We start from the raw sequence: 20,975 nt of genomic DNA, 5'->3' as shown, positions 1-20,975 counted from the left end.
CCGGAGCCTTATCTTCTCCAGCCTGAACCCCCCAACTCTCTCAGCCTGTCCTCACAGCAGAGGGGCTCCAGCCCTCCCAGCGTCTCCGTGGCCTCCTCTGGCCCCACTCCAGAAAACAGTTGTGAGATCTCCACCCCTGCCCAGGCTCACTGCCTGCGGCACACAGACGGGCATCATGGGGGCACGGGCTGCATGGGGGCTCAGGGACACTGCCGTGGCTGGGGGGGATGCGCGGTGCTGAGACCCACAGCTGGGGCCATGTCTGTCCCAGGAGAACTATCAGGAGAGATGGCCACCCAGGCTCCCAGGCTGGGAGCACAAGGCCTTCAAAGACCTCTTCCAAACAACCGCCAAGCACTGGATTTGAAGAGAGGGGCAGATATATTTCTTTCCCCCTCCCCAAATCCTCTCTCTTGCACGTCTGTGCACAAACAGCATGGTGGGGGTGTGCTGAGAACAGGACAGGGACAGACAGGCCATCCTGCAGACACACACGTTGCCCTGGACAAAGCCAGGTGACAAAACACCATAAAATAGGTGTATTTGTATATGCACACACACTGTTTTCCTGTTGTTAACACACTCTGGAGAAAACAGACCCAAAACCAGAGAGCTTCTCACGAAGTAAAAATCTTCTTTCACTTTTCAGTATTAGTCACAGAGAAGGGGTAGGAAATTCGAGCGAGTAAAGCCTGTGCTGCGCGGCGAAGGGCTCGTGTCCCGCGTTCCGCCCGTGGGAACAGGCTCAGTTATAAAACTCACCCAAACTGGGGCTAGTGACTAACCCGGAGACAAATCCCTACCCTGCAGCACCCCCATCGCTCCAACATCACTCTCTCACTAATTAGTCCCGTCTGATGGTATCTCCAGAGCCAAAAAGTCTTTACTAGGTAGTTTCAGAAGTGATATGAATAGAAAAAATATATATTAACCTAGTGCAAAATGTGCAGACCTTGATGCCTTGAACTTAGTTTTCTAAATTCATACTGCAGCTGCTCACATATCCTGAACAAAACCAGATCGTACCTGTTTTAGAGGAAGCTACTGGTGCCTCATTTCTGCAGAATCACTGCTATTCAGAGGCTTAAAACAATGCCTTTGCACCCTATTATTGAAAAATTATGAGATTCATCTGTAAGTAATCCAGAAGCATGAATTTTATAAGAGCACAACAGAAATTGCAATTCATTATTATTTTGAAATTTTCCTGCAAAGCTAAAATTTCTCCCCTGGAACACTTGCACTGTGCTCAACTATTAACTCAATATTGAAGACAATTTATCAAAGAACAAGTTAATTCTTCCTGGTGAAATATTTCACCAAATATACACTATGTGTTGCAGAGGCAATAGTTTTACAGAGATGACCAAGAGGCTCACGATGCTCAAGGGTGTGCTGGCCAGAACAGAGCACCCAGGGAGCAACGCCAAGCCCTGCTCCTCGACTCCTGTCTCCAACACCACGTGGACCAAAGTATGGGCAGAAGAAGGCATGATGACCACTGGATTCTCTCCGTGCCCCCCTCAAACTTCATCCCTGTCATTACTACATATAAGTACCTACACTGGAGGGTAATAAAAACATAAACTGTGGATTTCCATAATCAAAAACCCTCCAGCAGCCACCACCTGTAGCATGAAATACTTCTACAGCCACCATTCACGGCCGGGTGCCGCCATCTGCTCGTGCACAGATAGACCAAAAAGAATCCAATCCCTCAGTTTTCCAACCTGATCCTAAAAAAATTGCACACCTGAGAATGCAAAGAGCAAACAGGTACGTGGGTTGGTTGGGATGAAACTGGATTGTGGGAAAAGAAAAGGGAAAGGAAGTAGCTGGGGTTTGGAAAGGGAAGTAAGAAAAGAAGATGGTGAGTAATTTTATGTTTATTTCCTCATTTCAGGGTTCACGCTGGGTCCCCATGATGTCTATTAACTTCCACAATTAAATTAACTGTGCTTTCATATGGCAATTGTATGTGTGCACACATCCTTTATATAAAAATATTTATTAATTGTTACTATTTAAAATTCAAAATGGCCCAAGCTAAGCTGTGTCCCTCAGAGGCTGCATGGTATTCAGCACAGTTCCCAAAATCTTCCAGGTTCCAACATCAGCATGAAATTCTGCCCAAACGGCTAAAATCTAGAGGAAAGAACTGTCGAGCTTCTCGGAGGTGGCAGTGATTTGCAGAACACCTTACCCAACGCCAGCAGCCCTGTTTTGCAGCCACAGACAGAGGAATTGCCGTTTGAGAAGGAACCCACCGTTTCAGTCACCCAGGCCATGCCCTGCACGGAAGTTTCCACCTTGGGCTCCTTCTGCTAGTGCTGGGACCTACCCTTCAACCCAGACTTTCCATTTAGACTAACACTACTGCCCAAACGGGCCAGTCCTGCCAGATTTCCTTGGTCTCCCTGGAGGAGCGCCGTGTTTGTAGAGTCCTGAGCAATAGGAGGAAATGCTGCAGCATTATGCAATTTCCTCGTGATTCATATTCAGAAATCCTCAAAACAACCATGAGCGAGTTTTTCAACTTTCAGCTCAGAAGATGCACAAGCCAAAAGAGTATAAATAGAAATCATTATATTCCCTCAGAATCAGTAGCCCAACTGGCTTGCCAGCCACCCCGGGACAGGTTGTGAAGCCATGGGCAGGAGCAGCACAGACATTTGACACGGGTGTTTTGCAACTTTTTTTTATAAAGGAAAAGGGAAAACGGGGTGAAAACCAGCATGCAGACTGGAGTCCAGTCACTCCGCCTGACTCAGATGGTTGTAGGCGGGGTGGTGTCGGCAGCACCCCAAAGCTGCAGCCCAGCCCCGGGAACCACGTGCTGGGACTCTTGTACATCCCTTTTCCTACCCATTTCATTGCCCTGTGTGAGATAACAGAACATCCACTTGGAACAAGGCTGTTCTCTTAACCTCTTCCCCACTTGGACACCAGTGATGTACCCGATCCCCGCAGTCCAGATCCTAAAGTCCCTGTCCCCTTCAGTGCACAACAGAAACTGAGATGAGCAGACACAGCACCAAGATGAGCCCTGGAGAATTTGCTTCCAATGCTACGCAAGGAGTCGGAAGCCCGCAAAGCAGCAGCCATTAAGGAAAAGGTTTATGAACATTACCCTGCAACGCCTGGACAAAAATCCCTTCAGGATGGTGTTGCACAGTGCTCGTGTGCCCTCAGGAGAAGGCCAGAGAAGCCTTGCATTCACTCACAGCTTTGGCAGCACACAAAAACCCCCTCTGTGCTGTAAATGACGACAAATAGGTTTTTCATGGAGATCTTGGGTAACCCAAAGTGACTTCAAGAGAGCAAAACTTCAGCGAATTATTGAGCACATCCAGTTTAAAAGATTAAAAGGCATTATTTTGTTTCTGCTGTTTTTACCGCCAAATGCCTCATTATTTCCAGAGCAATTCAGGAGAAAAAGAAAGTGAAAAAACAGTATTTTCAAGCCTACTTTTAGCAGATAGGGGTGGCACATTTTCTCTGACTGGGAAGACTGTAAGGATTTATCTCCTCAAACCGCTGTCAGATGCAAGCACCGTCAGGGACTCCTGAGAAAGGCCAACCTGTGGATTACCCGATTCTTCTGGCCAGGCACCTTAGCTCTCACTTTTCTCTTCATGTGGCTGTTACTGCAGTTCTGCCTTTTCCACGGTTTTGCCAACAGTGGCCTTCACAAAGGCAGGCACCTACAGCCCTCACCACCGCCCCACGCTCGGTCACACAGCCCTCGAGCACCTTTCCCTTGGGAGTGACACCAGAGAGGTGGCTCCTGGGCTTTGCTTTCCCCCATCAGAGGAGGACAGAGGGAAGAAGGCGATGCCCCATAGACAGACGGCACCTTGCCCCAAGGAGCCCCAGAAGATGTTCTGAAAACTCCCCAGGCACGTGTTTCCCTTGCCAGGAACACTTTGAGAATCATTTTGCTGCTCTTGCTGCCACAGTGATGCTCCTGCCGTGTCCTCCTACAGGCAGGCAGGTACCAGAGCCCCAAAGCGGGCCAAACGCCCCATGTCTTCGCGCCTGTGTGTCCACAGGAGGTTGTGGTAGCCCCGCTCGGCTCCCTGGCCAGCAGCACGACGCTGTCAGCCAGTTTCACAGCTGGCTCCAGTTTATCTCACATGAAGGGAACCGTCCTGCCCTCAGCAAGCTCGCAGCCACGCTCTCCCACCAGCAAAGACAGTGCTAGCACCTACACAGACCACAAGGAGCCCCATCCACCCAAAAATCAATTTATCAAGCCAGTTATTAGGATTACTAGGACTTGACAGTCTGCAGCCAGATCAGATTCACAGCATGGGCACACAAACATTTGGTCCAGCACCAAAGAAACAGAGACTGAACAGTAAAAATCATAGAATCATAGAATGGTCTGGGTTGGAAGGGACCTTCCAGATCATGGAGTCCAACCATCAACCCAACACTGACAAACCCACCACTGACCCATGTCCCTCAGCACCACCTCTGCCCGGTTTTTAAATACCTCCAGGGTTGGTGACTCCACCACTGCCCTGGGCAGCCTCTTCCAAGGCTTCACAACCCTTTCAGCGAAGAATTTTTTCCCAATATCCATCCTAAACCTCCCCTGGTGCAACTTGAGGCCGTTTCCTCTTGTCTCATGGCCTGTTCCTTGGGAGAAGAGACCGACCCCCCCTGGCTACACCCTCCTTTCAGGGAGTTGTAGAGAGTGAGAAGGTCTCCCCTCAGCCTCCTTTTCTCCAGGCTGAACACCCCCAGCTCCCACACCCGCTCCTCACAAGACACGTGCTCCAGACCCCTCACCAGCTCCGTTGTCCTTCTCTGGACATGCTCCAGCATCTCAAAGTCTGTCTTGTTGTGAGGGGCCACATCCAGTTGAGGATGGAGACGTGGGTAGAGGCTTCCCTCTCCCCACAGCTGCCCAGATGTGGATGGAACTGTGTATGGAAGCACACCCTGAGCCAGCTCCAGCCCTTGGAGACAGAGACCACCTCTCCACCCCTGCTGTCCTACCCAAAACCTGCCTGCTGACACCCAGAGCTGTACGTGATGAGGTGCCACACCACGACACCCCAGAAGGACAGGGGCTATTCTCTTGGCTGCAGGTTCCCAGCATGTTACTCAGTCCCATCTCCGCAGAGAAACATCCCCACAGTGTGCACAGGAATGCCCAGAGCCGGGCCAGAGCCTCCGGGCACTTGGGGGTCCCTTCATGAGATGAGGTGGGCAGGACACCATATAACCTGCAGCCACAGGCAAGGGGGAAAAAGGAAGGAACGAAGGAAGAAAAAGAAAAGAGTGAGATCGGCACAGCTCCACCCCATGCCAGGCAAGATCCTCGGCACCTGAGCGAGCTTTGGCACACCGTTGCAGAGCTCCTACATTGGGACACAGCCCAGTCGCAGGATGCCAGGAGAGCACAGAGCAGGAAGGCTCATGTACAAAAAAGCATATTTCCTTGTTAAAAGCAGGACACCTGGCAACTTTGATGAAATCAGCCCTTGTTTCTGGCTCTGCCTTATCAACCCTGTTCTATTTCTGTCCGAGAGCCAGGTTTTCATACTACAAGCAGGATTTTCAGAGCTGGGCTGCACTGTGTTGTGGCTAGAAATAACCTTCCTTGCTCTCCAAGCCAGAACGACACAGATAGGAGGGAGATCTTTCCCAGCCCACATCCCTGCAAACCTCCCTGCAGGGGGAGGGGAGGAAAAAACATGCCTCGCTTCCCAAGCGAAAGACTTGGCAGGGCAGCAGCAACCCGCTGCGAAATGCTGGTTTATGTCATTCAAGCGAGGGCTGTTCATTTGGAAGAGGGTGGCCCAGGGTCCCTGGCAGCTCCTTTCTTCCTTCCTTCCTTCCTCCCTTCCCTCCTTCCTTCCCTCCCAACATACTGTTCAGCACTGAACTAATGCATTGCAGTCGGAGCCACCCCCCACCTCCCTTCCCTCTTTTCCCTCTCCCCCTCCTTCCTCCCAGCAGAAATTTCAGCTCAGAACTTACACCAATGCCTGAGCCTGATTAAAAGGGAAAAAAAAAAAATATAAAAATAAATCTATCAAAAGTGAAGCATCTGGGGGCTTGAGTCCTCTACACGGGTCCTTGCTCTTCTGCCTCTCTCCAAGCTGAACTAAATGATGGTTCTAATTAAAAACAAGCCCACGTTTTATTACAAGTGCAGGCATTCCCCAGAGGCTCCGAAGCCGAGGCTGGCCGGGCTGCCCGCCAGCCAGCTGGGCTGCTTAGCTCAGCGCACTTGCATAACCCGCCGTGGTCGTCACCTCGGGGAAAAATTACCTGGGCCAAACGAAGGAAAAAAATTACCTGGGCCAAACTATCAACCCACCATGTCCAAATTCTAAAAGGAAATCGAGCAGCAGGCAGTTTGGGGCGGAAAAAATAAGGGGGTAGGCGGAAGCGATGGGGAACAAAGCATGTTAGATACCCAGCAGCCTCTAGAATAATGTAACTAAAGGTCAACTGGTTTAGAAAAATACATTTTTGGAATAACTAAAGCGCTTAAAGTTTCACAAAGCAGCATTTTTAAGCAAGTCCAGCAGAGCACATATGGTCAGACCACTCAAGTGACTGATTAAAAGTGAAAACTTCTACTAGTTTAACAGCTTCCCCTAAAGTTTTCTAGGATGCTTGAGCAACAGCTCGCACATCCTCCTCCGCCAGCTATCAGCGCTGGAGCCCGGCCAGCTTCTCGCGCTCCCTCTCTCCCGCAAGCATACACACCCTTCCTCCTCCCAACATCTACTGACGAACGAGGAGCCTGCACACATCAAAAACCAACCTAATTTTAAATGACAGTGTCATCTTTATTTTTAAAATAACTGTAGCACAGACATGCCTCGCGCTCCTCCTCTGTGAAAAGAGGTTTTACACTGCCCAGTTGCTCCGAACAATGGCTGGTGGTTGAACGCCAAGGCTGTAACATCTCTGAGGCAAGACCATTTTCATTCCACAAACTGGAACACGGGAAGTTCCATCTCAACATGAGGAAAAACTTTTACTTTGAGGGTGTTAGAGCTTTGGAAGAGGATGCCCTGAGAGGTGGTGGAGTCTCCTTCTCTAGAGACATTCAAACCCTGCCTGGACACGTTCCTGTGCAACCTGCTCTGGGTGACCCTGCTCTGGCATGGGGTTGGACTGGATGATCTCCAGAGGTCCCTTCCAACCCCGACCATTCCGTGATTCTGTGAACTTGTGCAGCACAGATGACAATGAAGAGTGCCGCGGCAAAGCTGGCTACAGCAAAGAATGCATTAAAGGAATGATGAGGCGTTCATGCACAGGAGATGAAAACCAGAGGCAGGAGCCACTCCTGGATGTCCCCAACAATAGAGCCAGAAGAAAGACAACAGGTCACAAACTTTCTGAAAGTGGATGGGAGACAGTACTTTTAGGTGTGTAAAAGCAGTCCAGGGGGCTCTTTTCTCTCTTTAAGATGATCTAGAATGCTTCTCTCGGCATCCTTCTCTTTATGACCCAAACTGCTTCTTAACTAAAGGACAAAAAATTGTCATCCTGAAGGAGCAGCGATTCTGGCTGGGTGAGCTATCAACCACCGAACCAGCGTTTGCTGGAACCGTAAATAAAAGCCTGAAGTCAAGGCTTAGGACCTCACTGGCATAAGTGCTTTAGAAACAAAATAAAAGCTCAATGTAAAGTTACTACTATTATGGGCTTAAAATAGGTTACAAAACAGGAGAGGGAGAAAAAGGGAACAGCTCTAAGAGCATGGGATGCAAAAACTAAGATGGAATGTGACAAATTATCATAGAATCATAGAATCTTTAGAGTTGGAAGGGACCTTAAAAATCATCTAGATCTAACCATGGGCAGGGACACCTTCCACTAGACCAGGTTATCATTTGGTCTGAAAGCTCAGGCTGATTCTCTGAGTATCCTCTTCCACCACCCTGTCCACAAAAAGGACAAGGAACTTTTTTGGCAAAAATCTTGAACTGTGAGATGCAAAAAAAGCCAAGCAGGGGCTTCACTGGGCCAGGTTTTGCCGCCAAGCTGGCAGCGGGGCTCACCATCGGTGCAGCCAGTGGTGATGGACGTACCTCCACCGAGAGAGAGGTGTCCTCTTGGAGGCAGCTTGGATGCTCCCAGGTGGTGCGAGAGCACGGGCAAGACTGCGGCTTCAGTTCAGGGAAAGTTCACTGGGTTGTCTGGGTCGGGGAACAGATTAGAGGCAAAGAGAAAAAGCAAACAATAGAAACTTAAGGGATTGAGAGGAGGCAGAGTGGGGGAAAAAATGTTCTGTTCAGCAAAGACAGAGAGACAGGGAGATGGAGAAGCAGCAACTGGAATGAGTCAGGTCATGGAAAACAACAGAAAGAACGAATTTGCCATAAGCAAACAAACCCGGATAGGACGAAGGCCATGAAAAAACTTCAAGATAAAGCATACACAAATAACCATCTTTCTCTGGAAAGCCCACAGAAACACATGTCTGTGGGATCGAGGGGGTAAAAAGGTCATCATGGAAAAGGCTGCAGGGAAACAAGCTGAAGAGACAGACAGGGACTAAACCCCTGAGAGCACCAGAAGAGCAAATGAGATGATCACTCCAACATCTCGCCCACAGGCAAAGAGAAAAGAGCCAAAGACCACCATCTGTAGTCAAAGACGTTCCGATTCTTCTACTGTTTCTGATAATTCACTTTTAGAGTCACAGAATCACAGGATGGTTTGGGTTGGAAGGGACCTTAAAGAGAACCCAGTGCCACCCCCTGCCCTGGGCAGGGACACCTCCCACCAGACCAGATTGCTCCAAGCCCCCTCCAGCCTGGCCTTGAACCCCTCCAGGGATGGGGCAGCCACAGCTTCTCTGGGCAACCTGGGCCAGGCTCTCACCACCCTCACACCAAAGAAGTTCTTCCCCACATCTCGTCTCAATCTCCCCTCTTTCAGTGTCAAACCCTTCCCCCTCCTCCTATGGCTCCCCTCCCTCATCAAGTCCCTCCCCAGCTTTCCTGGAGCCCCTTGAGGGACTGGAAGGGGCTCTAAGGTCTCCCCGGAGCCTTCTCTTCTCCAGGCTGAACCCCCCCAACTCTCTCAGCCTGTCCTCACAGCAGAGGGGCTCCAGCCCTCCCAGCATCTCCCTGGCCTCCTCTGGTCCCGCTCCAGCAGCTCCATGTCCTGTCTCAGTGACAAATGATTCACAGCCAGTGCCCTCAGGGAAAAGCATGGCTGGTGTTATCAGGAGCTGTAGTGGTGTGTCCCTGAGCCTCACCTGACGCTGGTGTGGCAGCAGCTGCAAACACTGCACCCTGCGCCCAAACCGCTGGTCCCCGTCTCCATCAAAGAGGGGTTTTCAATCTCTGCTGGGAACACTTCGCTACAGAGGTATGAGCGCAGTACCAAAACCAATATAGAAGAAGAAACTGACATCCGAGGAGTTGGAAAGGAGATGAATTAGAACGATAAAGCAGATCTGCAGGTCGCAGCAAGTCCCAACACAAGAGGAGAAGGCCGGGAAGGTGTGCGGCCGGTGCCCCACCGTCCCCCCATGGCAGCGCGGGTGTTGGGACTGAAGTCCTTCAAGTTAATTTATTTTTTGAATGAGCCAAAATGACAGGAATGTCAAGGTTGAAAGCACTGGATTGAGTTCAAAAGACATCATTTCCACTGGGAAATTAATCTCTCACCATTTTGTATAATTAGACAAGGAAAATGAAAAACAATTTCAGAAAGAATTCCCAGAAGCAATATCGGAGGAGGAGGCGGGAGGCGAGGGTGCTGCCTGTTGGACAGGAATGCGAGGCTGGGCTTTGTTGTTACGCTGGGGTTTGCTACAAAAACACAACACAACATTTCCAGAGCAGCAACGCCGGCCGAGCTCCAGCGCCGCCGCGCAGCTGCCGGACGGGGAGAGACGCCATGGGGAAGGCTCCAGCCCCGTGGTCGCCAGCCGGCAGTGGGGTGCAGAGCTGCTGACCGGCGGCCGTGCTGCCAGCTGCCGGCTATTTCCCTCTTGTTCCTCACACCAAACCAAATCAGTCACCACCATGGACCAGCCCGGAGGAGGGAGCAGGCCCCACCAGAGCAGGACACCATGGCCCCCACATCAAGGACCCCTGGAAGGCCCCAAACCCGAGTGGGACAAGATGGTGGCAGTGGTCACCACGGGAGCACCCAGCCTCCTCAGGCCATGGAGGGACAGGGAGCGGGACGGACCCCCATGTCTGGGGAGGGATGGAGGGAAAAGCCAAGAGATCTTACAAGTTATGAAGGTCTGCCCTCACCTCCCCACAGTTTACTGCAACTAAACGCTGCCTGCCCCCCAAAATTATCAATTACTCATTTTGGGGCAGCAGGAGAAGGAAGACAAGAGGAACAGGGGAGGGAAGTGGCTGTGATTTTGGGCTGTGACAGGTTTTGGGGATAAAACCGGGAAGTGAGCGCTTTCCCTGGGCTGTGCAGCACAAAGAGCCCGGGATGGGGACAGCAGGGACGGGCAACCCAGCTGCAGGGGGCACGGTGCTCCCCCAATCCCGGGGGTCCAGGGCAGCCCCCCACGCCCCACAGAGCCCCTGGTGACATGGGGGGCTGCCCCGGTCCCCGCTGAGACACAAGTGCAATGAGCGGGCTGGTCTCAGCTTGCCATCTAGTGGAGAGCGGCCAGTACGGCCTCCCCACACACACCACCCTGCTCCATTTTGTGCCGCCCGCAGGCCCACGGGGCCGGGGGACCCACCTCCGCTCCCCACCCAGCAGAGGTGGCACCCACCACCTGAGGTCCAACCCCAGCCGGTCAACTGGCACCAGGGTGGCCGCCACAGCCCCAGCCAAGGCCAGGGTGGCCCACACAGCCATAGAGCCGAGGAGGAGTTAGCTGAGCTGAGTCATGGCCGGGAGCCCGGAGGCGGCTGCAGAAAGGGAATGGAGTCCTTCACGCCCACCATGACATGTCTGATCGCCCTGAGCTCCTGCTGGCTGCAAGCAAGAGCCCTCAGCACCCTGCAAAACCGGGCAATATCAGACCCTCCTGCCACCAAAGAAAGACTCCGGGTGCAGGTCCACAGGCTCTTAGACATGCTGACCTCACCTGGCACTTAATTTCATTAGGCTAATAAACAACAGACCCGCCACAAACTCCAAGCCATCACCTATAGCTACAGGTTGCCACCAGGTCTTGTCTGAAGGCTAAGAAAGAGTTTGGTTTGGGCTCAAACGGAGGGAAAGAAATTACGGACAAGATGGATAAAGCATACTGTTGAAGTGAGGGCCAGGAGTGGGCGCCGGGGGCTCCTTGCCCAAGCAATGGAGCGGCACATCTAGGCAGAAGAATGCTTTCAGCAAAGGGCTGCTGGTGGCTGCAGACCTCTGGCACCTAGGGAAGGTCTAAGAGAGTTTAAGTGTCTCCATAATATCTCAAAAATGTGGATCTTGCCCTCCGGGCTTCCATTAATTCAGCTGTAACCACTTCTGAACACCGCGAGTTCCCAGCACTGACAAACAGCATGGCATTTCCAGCCAGGCCCAGCCCCTGGTTGGGAAGGTGAACACGGCATCTCAGTGCCCGGCACGAAACCCAGACACCACAGCTACCATCCGACTGTCCCCCACGGCCCTCAGCTCCATGAGCTTGGTGGCCCTGCAGCCCAGTGTCCTCACACAGAGGAGCAGACACGACTAGACCTGGGTGTGTGGGAAACCCTGGGGAGGTTTCTAGACATCACTCTGATGTCTAGGTCAGGGTCCTGCAATTGCCTTCCAGAACGGGAGCAGAAACCTTATTTGCTTTCCGGAGGATGGAGCTTCATCACCCAAGGACTAAGTCACGCGAGTGCCAAGAGGAACAGGGCCTTTCCCAACAGGTCCAACCCCTGGGAGGTCCCAGGACAAAACCCCCCAGCCCCTGCAGTGCTGCCTTTCCATTCAGTGACCAGCCTTGAGCCCCCTGAAGCATGCAAGGGACTTCGGATGTTGTCTTGCCCCTGTGAACTTGCAGATTATGCTGAAGAACTGAAGAGAGGGCAAGGGGAGCAGGAGTAAAGGAGACAGCACCGCCCGATGTGTCTCCATTTCAGAGACCTCCCCCCCTGCCCTGCAGGGGCACGGGACCGACTGCTCGTCCCCAGCCCGCAGCGCACTCGACTACATGGCACTAACACCACCAACTCCGGTACCAAATGCGGGATGGATTTTTATAGACTTGTATTGCTTTAAAGAACAGAAAAGAAAAACAAAACAAATCGAGCAAAGGGCAGCACGATACGAGTGCCAGAACAGCACTGCTCAGACCCCATCCCTGTCTTATTTCCTCTGACAGAATCACAGGCTGTTGCCTTTGCCATTTAACATTAACTTCTCCATCACCACTCAAGGTTATGGACAACGGATTAATGCAGCTAAATGGGGATACGATCTAACACGTTTCACACCCTTAACCCTCTCTCTACCCTCACATCACGAGGCTCACTTTCCTGGAGAAAGGTTTTCACGTGCCAAACACTTCCCACCCAGTACCCCACGGCTGCCCTCCCTGATGTGAGGATGATTTCTAAGATTTCCCACCTGCTCGGAAGGTAAGAGCAGGAACCGCTGACACCAACATCTCTCTCTGGGCTGGCACGCTCGCTGCAGACTTGGCAAGCAAAGCCACAACCTGACTAAAATGCTTATCTTGTTCAGTTCTTTGCCACAAAGCAAACAGCCTAATTTGTGCCTCTCTCAGTCCTGCAGCCGCCGCTGCCAAGAGCCAACACCGCTTTTACCCTGCGCTCGGGCTCCAGTGAAGTTTGGGAATCACTCCGGCCCCCACCATAGACATTTGCAAACTGCAGCACCAGAGGGGAGAAAAACCATGGGAAAGTTATCCCGATTATCTTAACAAAAACGAATGCAACTGCTCTGTTACAGAATTGGCATTTTCTTCTACTTCCAGCTTCTGTAATATAAACGAAAACCCAAAGTCAAGGCAGGGTTTTTAGTCAAATTAGTAACAGTGGTAAGAGTTAACAGACTGATGATAGCTATCTGGAGACTGCTTTGACTGCAAGATGTATAATAAATCTTTTCAAGTTGTGACAAATGTCTTGGCTAATGTAGCCCACATTCTACATTTAGATCTTCCTAGAATGTAATACAACATTTGGTTTTAGTTTTTTAATTATAATTAAGAAACAAACTCCAGTCCACTTTAATCTCTCCACTGCCTGAATTTGCACACGGAATCACTGTCCCCACCGTGCCAATCTTTCCCACACTCAATATTCAAATCAAAGGAAAACCAGACATTCTCTCCAGCAGGGGTTTTTCAGTTACAGAAATGTAGTCAAAGCATAGAATTGATATTTCTAGGAGTTCAAAGGTTAAATCCCTGTCTCTTGCTCAAGGAAATCTCTGCGGAGCAGGTAACACCCCACACCCTGGTGTTGCAAGATGAGAACCCAAACAGAACAGATCAACAACTCCACTTCTGAGGGATCGAGGAGCTGCCTTGTCTGTCAACATGCACCATCTTCGTCAGGAAAATACCTCTCGGATCCATTTCCCTACAGGCTCCATTCCCATGGCTCCCACACCACACCTGGAAGGCCAGGTTTAAACGCCATTAGCATTTAAGTGCCATGAGGTATTGCATTAACGCGCAGCAGCAATCCTTGACGTGCAGGATGAACAAGCTACCCTGAGCTGATGGGCATGATAGGGAAGAATACAAATACGCAGGCGGCAGCACAAGACCTGTGTGTTTTTGAAGGAGTTCACAGAACCAGATGCTGAAACAGGATAATCCAGGCTGTCCCGCGTCTGTTACTTCATAGCGCCTTTCGCATGTACAGCGCTTTACAAACACGGAAAAGCTCTGGCTGCACTTCTGCAACTCAATCCTAACATAACACATAACAGCCTGGCTCTGCTGTTGGGCTAAATCCCGAAAACATCAGCGGGTCGAAATGCAAGTGGGTGACCGTATTCACGCAGCTCCCACTGCAGGTGACTGGGTTTCACATCCAGGCAACCAGAATTCCCCGTGGAGGCGAGGCAGAGGGAAGTAGGTGAGCGGGCTGGAGGGGGACGGGGCTTGATTTGGACCAGGAGCAAGAATGCACATTTTCTTTCTGAAGAAATTGAAAGTATCATCCTGTCTGCAGGTGCCACCACAGAACCAAGGCAGGGGGTAATGTCGGAGGGAACGAGACAGCTTGCAGGATGGAGCTGGAGAGGTTGGTAGGTCCTACACCCGAGTGTCCTCCCACTGCAGCAGCCCCAGGGCAGGGACATCCACTGGAGAACCGTGGTGAGGAGCAGGCTGGCTCTCCCAGACAAGGCTCCCTTCTCAACACAGGATAGAAAAAGGGAGCAGAAGCTGAACTGCGCACACAACATGCATTCAGTCCCTTTTTCCCTTTGTGCCTGCACCTCCCACAATGCCTCTTCTTGGAAAGGGTACAGCTCAGGTGCAACTGAACATTTCTGTCCCAGGAGCACAATTTTGCCACAGGGAGGAAACTAAGGTGGCAGAGAGCTGTGATCACCATCAGAGGTAGGTCCAAGCCACACAGCACATGGCCTGTTAGGGAGCAGCATTTATTCAGCTTGGAGAAGGAAAAGCTTGGTGGGGACCTGATGGCACCCTTCCTGCGAGGAAGGGCATCGGAAAGACAGAGCAAGGCTCCTCACAGCTCTGCCTGGCAGCGGGACAAGGGACAATAGGTGTAAATTGAAACAGGAGAGGCTCAGACTGGGTGTCAGGAGAATGGTGAAGCAGCAGAGCTGGAGCCCTGGGGGCGCTGCGCAGTCTCCTCCCTCGGATGCTCGCAGCACCCGACCGGATAACACCCCAAGCAACCAGCTGGACCAGAAACCTCCCAAGGTCCTGTCCTGCCTGAATTACCCAATGGATCTATGATTCCTGGCGGTAATCCCCAACGAAACCCTTTAACCTGACGTAGAGAGCAGCACCCTCAACACACACCACCTTCCTGACCTCCTTCCTGACCGCTGCACGTTTCAAAAGGAAGTTGGTTGACTAAGCCCAGCACGTGCTTTCCAGCATTCACCAAACAGCCTGCCTAGATCCACCTCTCACCTGGCGTTAACAAACATTTTTACCAACAAACAAGGACCTTTTTGTGGATTTGGGTGGGGTGGTAATCTGCTCAAACCAGTCCCAGTCTGTGGCAGCAGGGCTGTGCTGGGACGGGACACCCTGCTCCCCGCGTGGGCTCCCCGCCTGCTGCCGGAGCCTGACTCCAGCCCAGAAGCGTGGACTCCTACTCCAAAAATGTACGGGCTGTCCCGTAACAGCCCTGGCTCTCATCCCCAAACTTTCTTCTCATATCCTGCTAGGCTTTTGGCCACGCCGAGGCACGGAGGCCCACGGTCTGGTTCTTGCTCTGTGGACAAAGGCTGCTCGGCAGAGCTGTGTTTGCCGGTGGCTGCTGGACCGTTACACTGGCACTTCTTGGAGGGAACCCACTCAGAACCAGCCGAAGCTCTTGAACGTGGCAGTAAAGCTCACATACACATTACAAACTAAAAAACCAGCAACTATGAGTTTTCTGAAAACCTCCATAATCCCTGCCAGAGGTGAGGAAGCCTGTGCAGCCTTGGCACGGCAGGAGCAAAGACGGCAGCGAGGAGGCTATCGCTGAGCACGGGGAAGAGGGGTCACACTCCTCCGCTCACACTAAACCTGTGATTCCCTACAGGACCCAGGAACGGCTGCCAGATGAGTTGCAGGACTCAAAAAGCCCTGGAAATCTACGGCGTATTTTCTTCCACTGCTCTTTTTGCCATGTTTTCCTTTCAGCACAGCACAGCAGCGTGTTTGTGCTGGCCAAGCCTACCCTCCTCCTTTCCACCGCACCTTCAAGCAATCCAAGCACAGGAGATACAGTATTACCTCAAATATTTAACCAAGGGATTAAACTATTCTCTTGGCAGAAGGCGCGAGCTGCCCCACGGATACAGCTCTCGCACCGGCTGGCAGGCGCTGCGTGACAGCCTGCTCCGCAGCAAACAATCTGCCCCGGGCTACGAAAAGCTCTCCACAATTTTCTCCAACGCTTTTTTTTTTTTTTTTTTTTTTTAATTGGCTAATATTTCTGCTCACCGGTTCCCGGCCATCCATTGCCTCCATCCACAGCTTTCGGTCCTCTTCTGAAAGCGCCTGCATGGTGATCACGCCGGGCCTGCGGAGATAAAGGGAATGCTGTAAATAAACTGCAGGATGGAAAACAAAGATGACAAAGATAAATTTCCCGTGAGAGAGACAGAAAGAGGACAACCTGCTTCCCAGCGAACCCCCAGCAGTGTGGGGCCCAGCCCAGCCTGACCTCTCCAGGGATGTCTCTGCAAGTCCTAACCGGGACCAGCGAATGAGCAGAGCAGAACTCCAACCCTCGACACACATTTTCAGTGGTTTTAGTGTAAGACAGCTGGATGCCAAATTATTCCTCTGGCTTTCGGCCAGACAGGTCACCTGCACTGGGGCTGAGCGCATCCCTGCAACAGCAGGAGAGGGCAAGGAAGGTAACCAAGCAGGCAGGAGACCCACACATCCCAGCCCGCCACATCCTGCCACCACCCCAAGCACCAGCTCGAGGAGGAGGACCTTCTGCTGTGTGAAGAATTCTGTCCCCGACACGTTCGTGCCAGCGGGGCTGCACCACTTCCCGGACCACGTCCATACCCTGATGTTACACACAGTAATGGCAGCGATGCCACCCTGGGGTGCCCCGGGGTGTCCCCTCCTGCACCCGCTGGTCCTGCCACCCCCCACCGTTACACACACAACCCTGCAGCTGCACTGTAAACCCAGCCCCCCAAAAAATAACTCTGTCTTTGCTTATTTATTTTAATGAGAAGGGGAAAGAACAGGCCCACGTGCCTGCAAACAAAGCACGGGGAGCCAGGGGACACCACTGGTCCAGCCCTCACCCTAGGGCCAACGCCACCTCCACCACTCCTCAGTGGACACTTCTGGACTGCCTTTTCCACAAAAGCAGTTAAAACTTAATTACCTAGCTCTGATAAGCATAACCACCAAGGTCGTGATGGATTTAACGCGGCGGAGCGTGTTTGCACAACCCCAGGTGTGGTTGTGTGTTTGCACAGGAGCGGAACACGCCGCAGAGGGTGAAAGCCAACGCTGTGCTCCCACGGGCTGTGTCGCAGGCTGACAATTTGCTGCATCGGGCTTGGCTGCGAGCTGTCTCCAACCTCAGCATCCCAGCTCATCTCGTGGCCAGACACAAGAAGCCCAGCTAGCCCTATGCCTCCCCAGCTGTCGGGTCTCCAGCCTCCCAAGGGGTGGTCGCATCCTGCCCCGCTCCCAGCAAACCCTGCAGCGGGGCTGGGGGGAGCAGCTCTCACTGAGACAGCCAGGATCTGTTTGTTCAGTCTCATCATTCTGCTTCCTCCCAGGCTATTTTCAGCCGCATTAGCGGAGCACGGCAGCTATTTCTGCAGGAGGAGAGCGGGCAGAAGCCCTGGCAACGGGGGAGAGGCACGCACAGCCAGGCTCAGTGTGACTCCGCGTGCTCGGGGTGGTTATGGGCACCCTCTCTGCAGCAACGCTCGTGGGCTCTCATCCATCAACAGCAGACAGAGAACCTCTAATGCTGCTCTTCCCAACCACATGGAAGCACAGCAGCTCCAGAAGGGCAGCGAAGGGCCAGGATCACAGCTTGTGGGACACGGGGCTGCCACGGGACAAGGTGGGACAGGCGATTAAACCTCGGGAGCTGCAACCACCTCTGGACCACGTTCAACATAGCACGTAGGCTCTTTTCGGTACTAAATCCTCAAGAACTGATAAGGCCTGGGAAGAGGGGTAATTTCTAACTCGTACTTCCCAACAGTGATTCAGCAGGAGAACAGGAGCTGCAATAACACTCTGCCAAAGTCTTTTGGTCCTTGATAAGTCCTTAGAAAACATGAACAGGGGCTCCCATAGTGGTGGGTCTGGCCCATCTGCTGTTGCTTCTGTGGTACGTATGGGCAAGGAACAAAGGAGTAACTCTTCTCCCTACCTCCATTCAACCAACCAACCAACCCAAGAGCTGGCTTGTGGCACTCACACGGCAGCTTAGCGCTGCTTCACCAGCGGAAACCGTGCATTCAGGCTTGCAACAAGCCCAGGTCCAAGTAAACCAGACATAATGTGTTTGATCTCCGCTAATCCCATTGGTGAGTCAGTCAATACTCACCAGCTTAGTGGTTTGGAAGTCTACTCATTTTGAAGGGAAGAGGAAACCACTTAACCATCGCCCCATTTGAGAAAGAAAACGTTCAACATCCAACGCCAATTATTTTCAAAACACTGAACAAAGCTCCTTGTTGTGCAGAGACAAAGCGGTTCAAGAGCAGCCCCTGGTACCTGAGGGGCTGCAGCGGAGCTGGCTACGGGCTGGCAGCAAATCCATTCCCAGCAGCAGGAGAAGGCTATTTTTGGGGTGTCTCAGCTACACCCGCTTCAGCCAGGGCTAAAGTCTGAGTTTAAGGCAAGTTGCTGCTGTGGGCACAGCCATTTCCCAGGCAGAAAGCCCTGGGAGGGCTCTAGCTCAAACTAGGGAGACCCGGGAAAAGCAACATTGGGATTTCTGTCTCTTTAGCCAAGACATTAAAACAAAGCCATTTAAATGGTTCGTTGGTGTTAAACTGGGCCCTGGGCTCCCAGCGAAGCGCCAAGGTGGCAGGGAGACAGCGCCGGTGTCTGGCGTGCCAGGTTGCCTCGCGCGCAGGGCGAAAAGGTGATAACATGAAAATGTTTGTTCTGCCTTTGAGCCGATAACAACTCTTCGGGCTCCACTTCAAAGTCAAACCTATTTAACAGCATGAGGGGAGGGGCTGTGAAACTGAATTAAAAACCTATTTACATTGCAAATAGCTCTCTGCATTTCCTCCCCCAGCGCTCCTTTGCCAAGGCATCCATTGCACCACTCTCCTGAGCAGAGCCGTCTTCCTCCTGGTGCCGCGGTTAAAATGCACCCCGCACATTAACGCTTCCTTCATTATTTATTTGGATGATGCCTGCGGGGTCCCACGTGTTTAATAGTCAGCTCGGGTGGCTGGTGCTCAAACGGCATCCGACTCACACCATCAACACGCCGCCGCGTCACACTCGCCGTCAGCAGCCAGCCCCAGTGTCACGGGGCTTCCTTGAAAATCAACCGTTTCCAAAAGTGCGCTCGTTAGATTAGGGATATCTCAATCATTCAGCGGAGAGACTGAGAGAGGGAAGGCCCTTCCCTGACTTCCCTTCCCAAGAGATAAACAAAACGTCCCTATCTCTGCTCCCTCACCTCACATACAAATGATCCTGAACGCCGGAGCTCACCCAGGTTTTTCTGCTGGGAAGCTCCTGTCCCCTCCCAGAGCCTGACGTGGCACGGACACACGTCGGAGGAGCCTTCTTCACCCTGGTGGCTCTGCCTGGCCAAGCCACCCCCGAGACCATCGCGTGGGGACAGCAGCACAGGGACCCTCCTGCATCTGATGTCTAAAACACACAAACGTTGTGGCAAACAAGATAAAGGACCTGCTGCTTCATTAGTAGACGCTGCATCAGCCCTGTCATCCTCCAGGCACCAAAACCCTCAAAACCCTTTGCCTTCTTCTGGGATGAGATGAGAAAAAAGGGACATTTTGCCATCAGTGGAAGCGCGAGATCAGAGTAGAAGATGGTAAAGACTTCACAAGAAAGTATATTTTCAGTATGCTACAATCTAAAAACTAAAGAGATTTTTCCATACGAGACCACACAGGAAATTTGAATTTCTCAATATCTCAGCTTTTGTGAAAAACAGCCTGGTTTTAAGGAGCTATGACTAAGCAAGCAGACAAAATGAGAAAGTTCAATAGCTTGTCCTTCTTCCAGAAAAACAAACAAATAATGAAAGCAGTAGAAACAGATAAGAACTTTCAACTCCTGTAGGAGCTTATCATATCCAGACCATCTAAACTGGTGAATGAAAACCATAAGAGCGGATTAATACCAGGGTCTGGAGGGCTGAGCAGAGTTGAGGGCACTGGGAACTTTGCCGTCCCAGTCTGAGCAGCGCAGTGTCCCCACATGCTGCTGGCACCCAGACAGGACCCATGGTCGTGGGGTGCTGCTCCAGGCACCAGCACCCAGATGCAGCCCCAAAACAAAGAGGAGAGAAGATATAAATCACAGAATCACAAAATGATTTGGGTGGGAAGGGACCTCAAAGCCCATCCAGTGCCACCCCCTGCCCTGGGCCGGGACACCTCCCACCAGACCAGGTCACTCAAAGCCCCCTCCAACCTGGCCTTGAACCCCTCCAGGGATGGGGCAGCCACAGCTTCTCTGGGCAACCTGGGCCAGGCTCTCACCACCCTCACAGCAAAGAAGTTCTTCCCCACATCTCATCTCAATCTCCCCTCTTCCAGTTTAAAACCCTTCCCCCTCATCAAGAGTCCCTCCCCAGCTTTCCTGGAGCCCCTTTAGGGACTGGAAGGGGCTCGAAGGTCTCCCCGGAGCCTTCTCTTCTCCAGGCTGAACCCCCCCAACTCTCTCAGCCTGTCCTCACACAGAGGGGCTCCAGCCCACAGAGCCCTAAATAAGGGGGAGACTTTATTCCTGAGTTTGGAAAGTCCCACTTGTCAACGCAAAGCTTAAAGCACCATCAGAACAACCACCACCAGCACGTTCTGCAGGGCCAAGGGCTCGCGCGGGTCTCCATGGCCACCAAGGAGGGAAGGAGCTTCGTCTGCTGCTCGCTGCCAGCCCGGCTGTGAAAACCCCATAATCGCTTTGTTGAAAAGGTCACTGGAAAGGAGACACCGGGAGAGGAACAAGTACAAGTTGTATCGCACGTGCTGTCCAAAGAGCCGCCGGCCGGTGTCGGGGAACACCAGCAGAGGTGGGGTGGCCACCGGTACCGGCCCCAGCGCTGGGAAGCGGGGACCATGCCCGCCGTGGGCAGGGTGACACTCAGGAAGAAACAAGCAGGTCTGTGAAGCCCGTACCCGTGGCGAGGCCAACC

At 52.3% G+C, this 20,975-nt stretch overlaps 1 protein-coding gene across 1 annotated transcript in view; it reads right to left on the bottom strand.

The window, feature by feature from the left end:
* Positions 1–20,975, bottom strand: part of ARHGAP26 (Rho GTPase activating protein 26) — a 137,840-nt gene that overhangs the window by 79,818 nt on the left and 37,047 nt on the right. Inside the window, exon 11 of the mRNA XM_074156467.1 lies at positions 16,076–16,154. Coding sequence (XP_074012568.1) covers positions 16,076–16,154 — 79 coding nt within the window. The remainder of the gene's footprint in view (positions 1–16,075; positions 16,155–20,975) is intronic.

Source organism: Numenius arquata, chromosome 11 (genome assembly GCF_964106895.1).
Source record: "Numenius arquata chromosome 11, bNumArq3.hap1.1, whole genome shotgun sequence".
Lineage (NCBI taxonomy): Eukaryota > Metazoa > Chordata > Aves > Charadriiformes > Scolopacidae > Numenius > Numenius arquata.
This window is presented reverse-complemented; position numbering and strand designations above follow the sequence as displayed.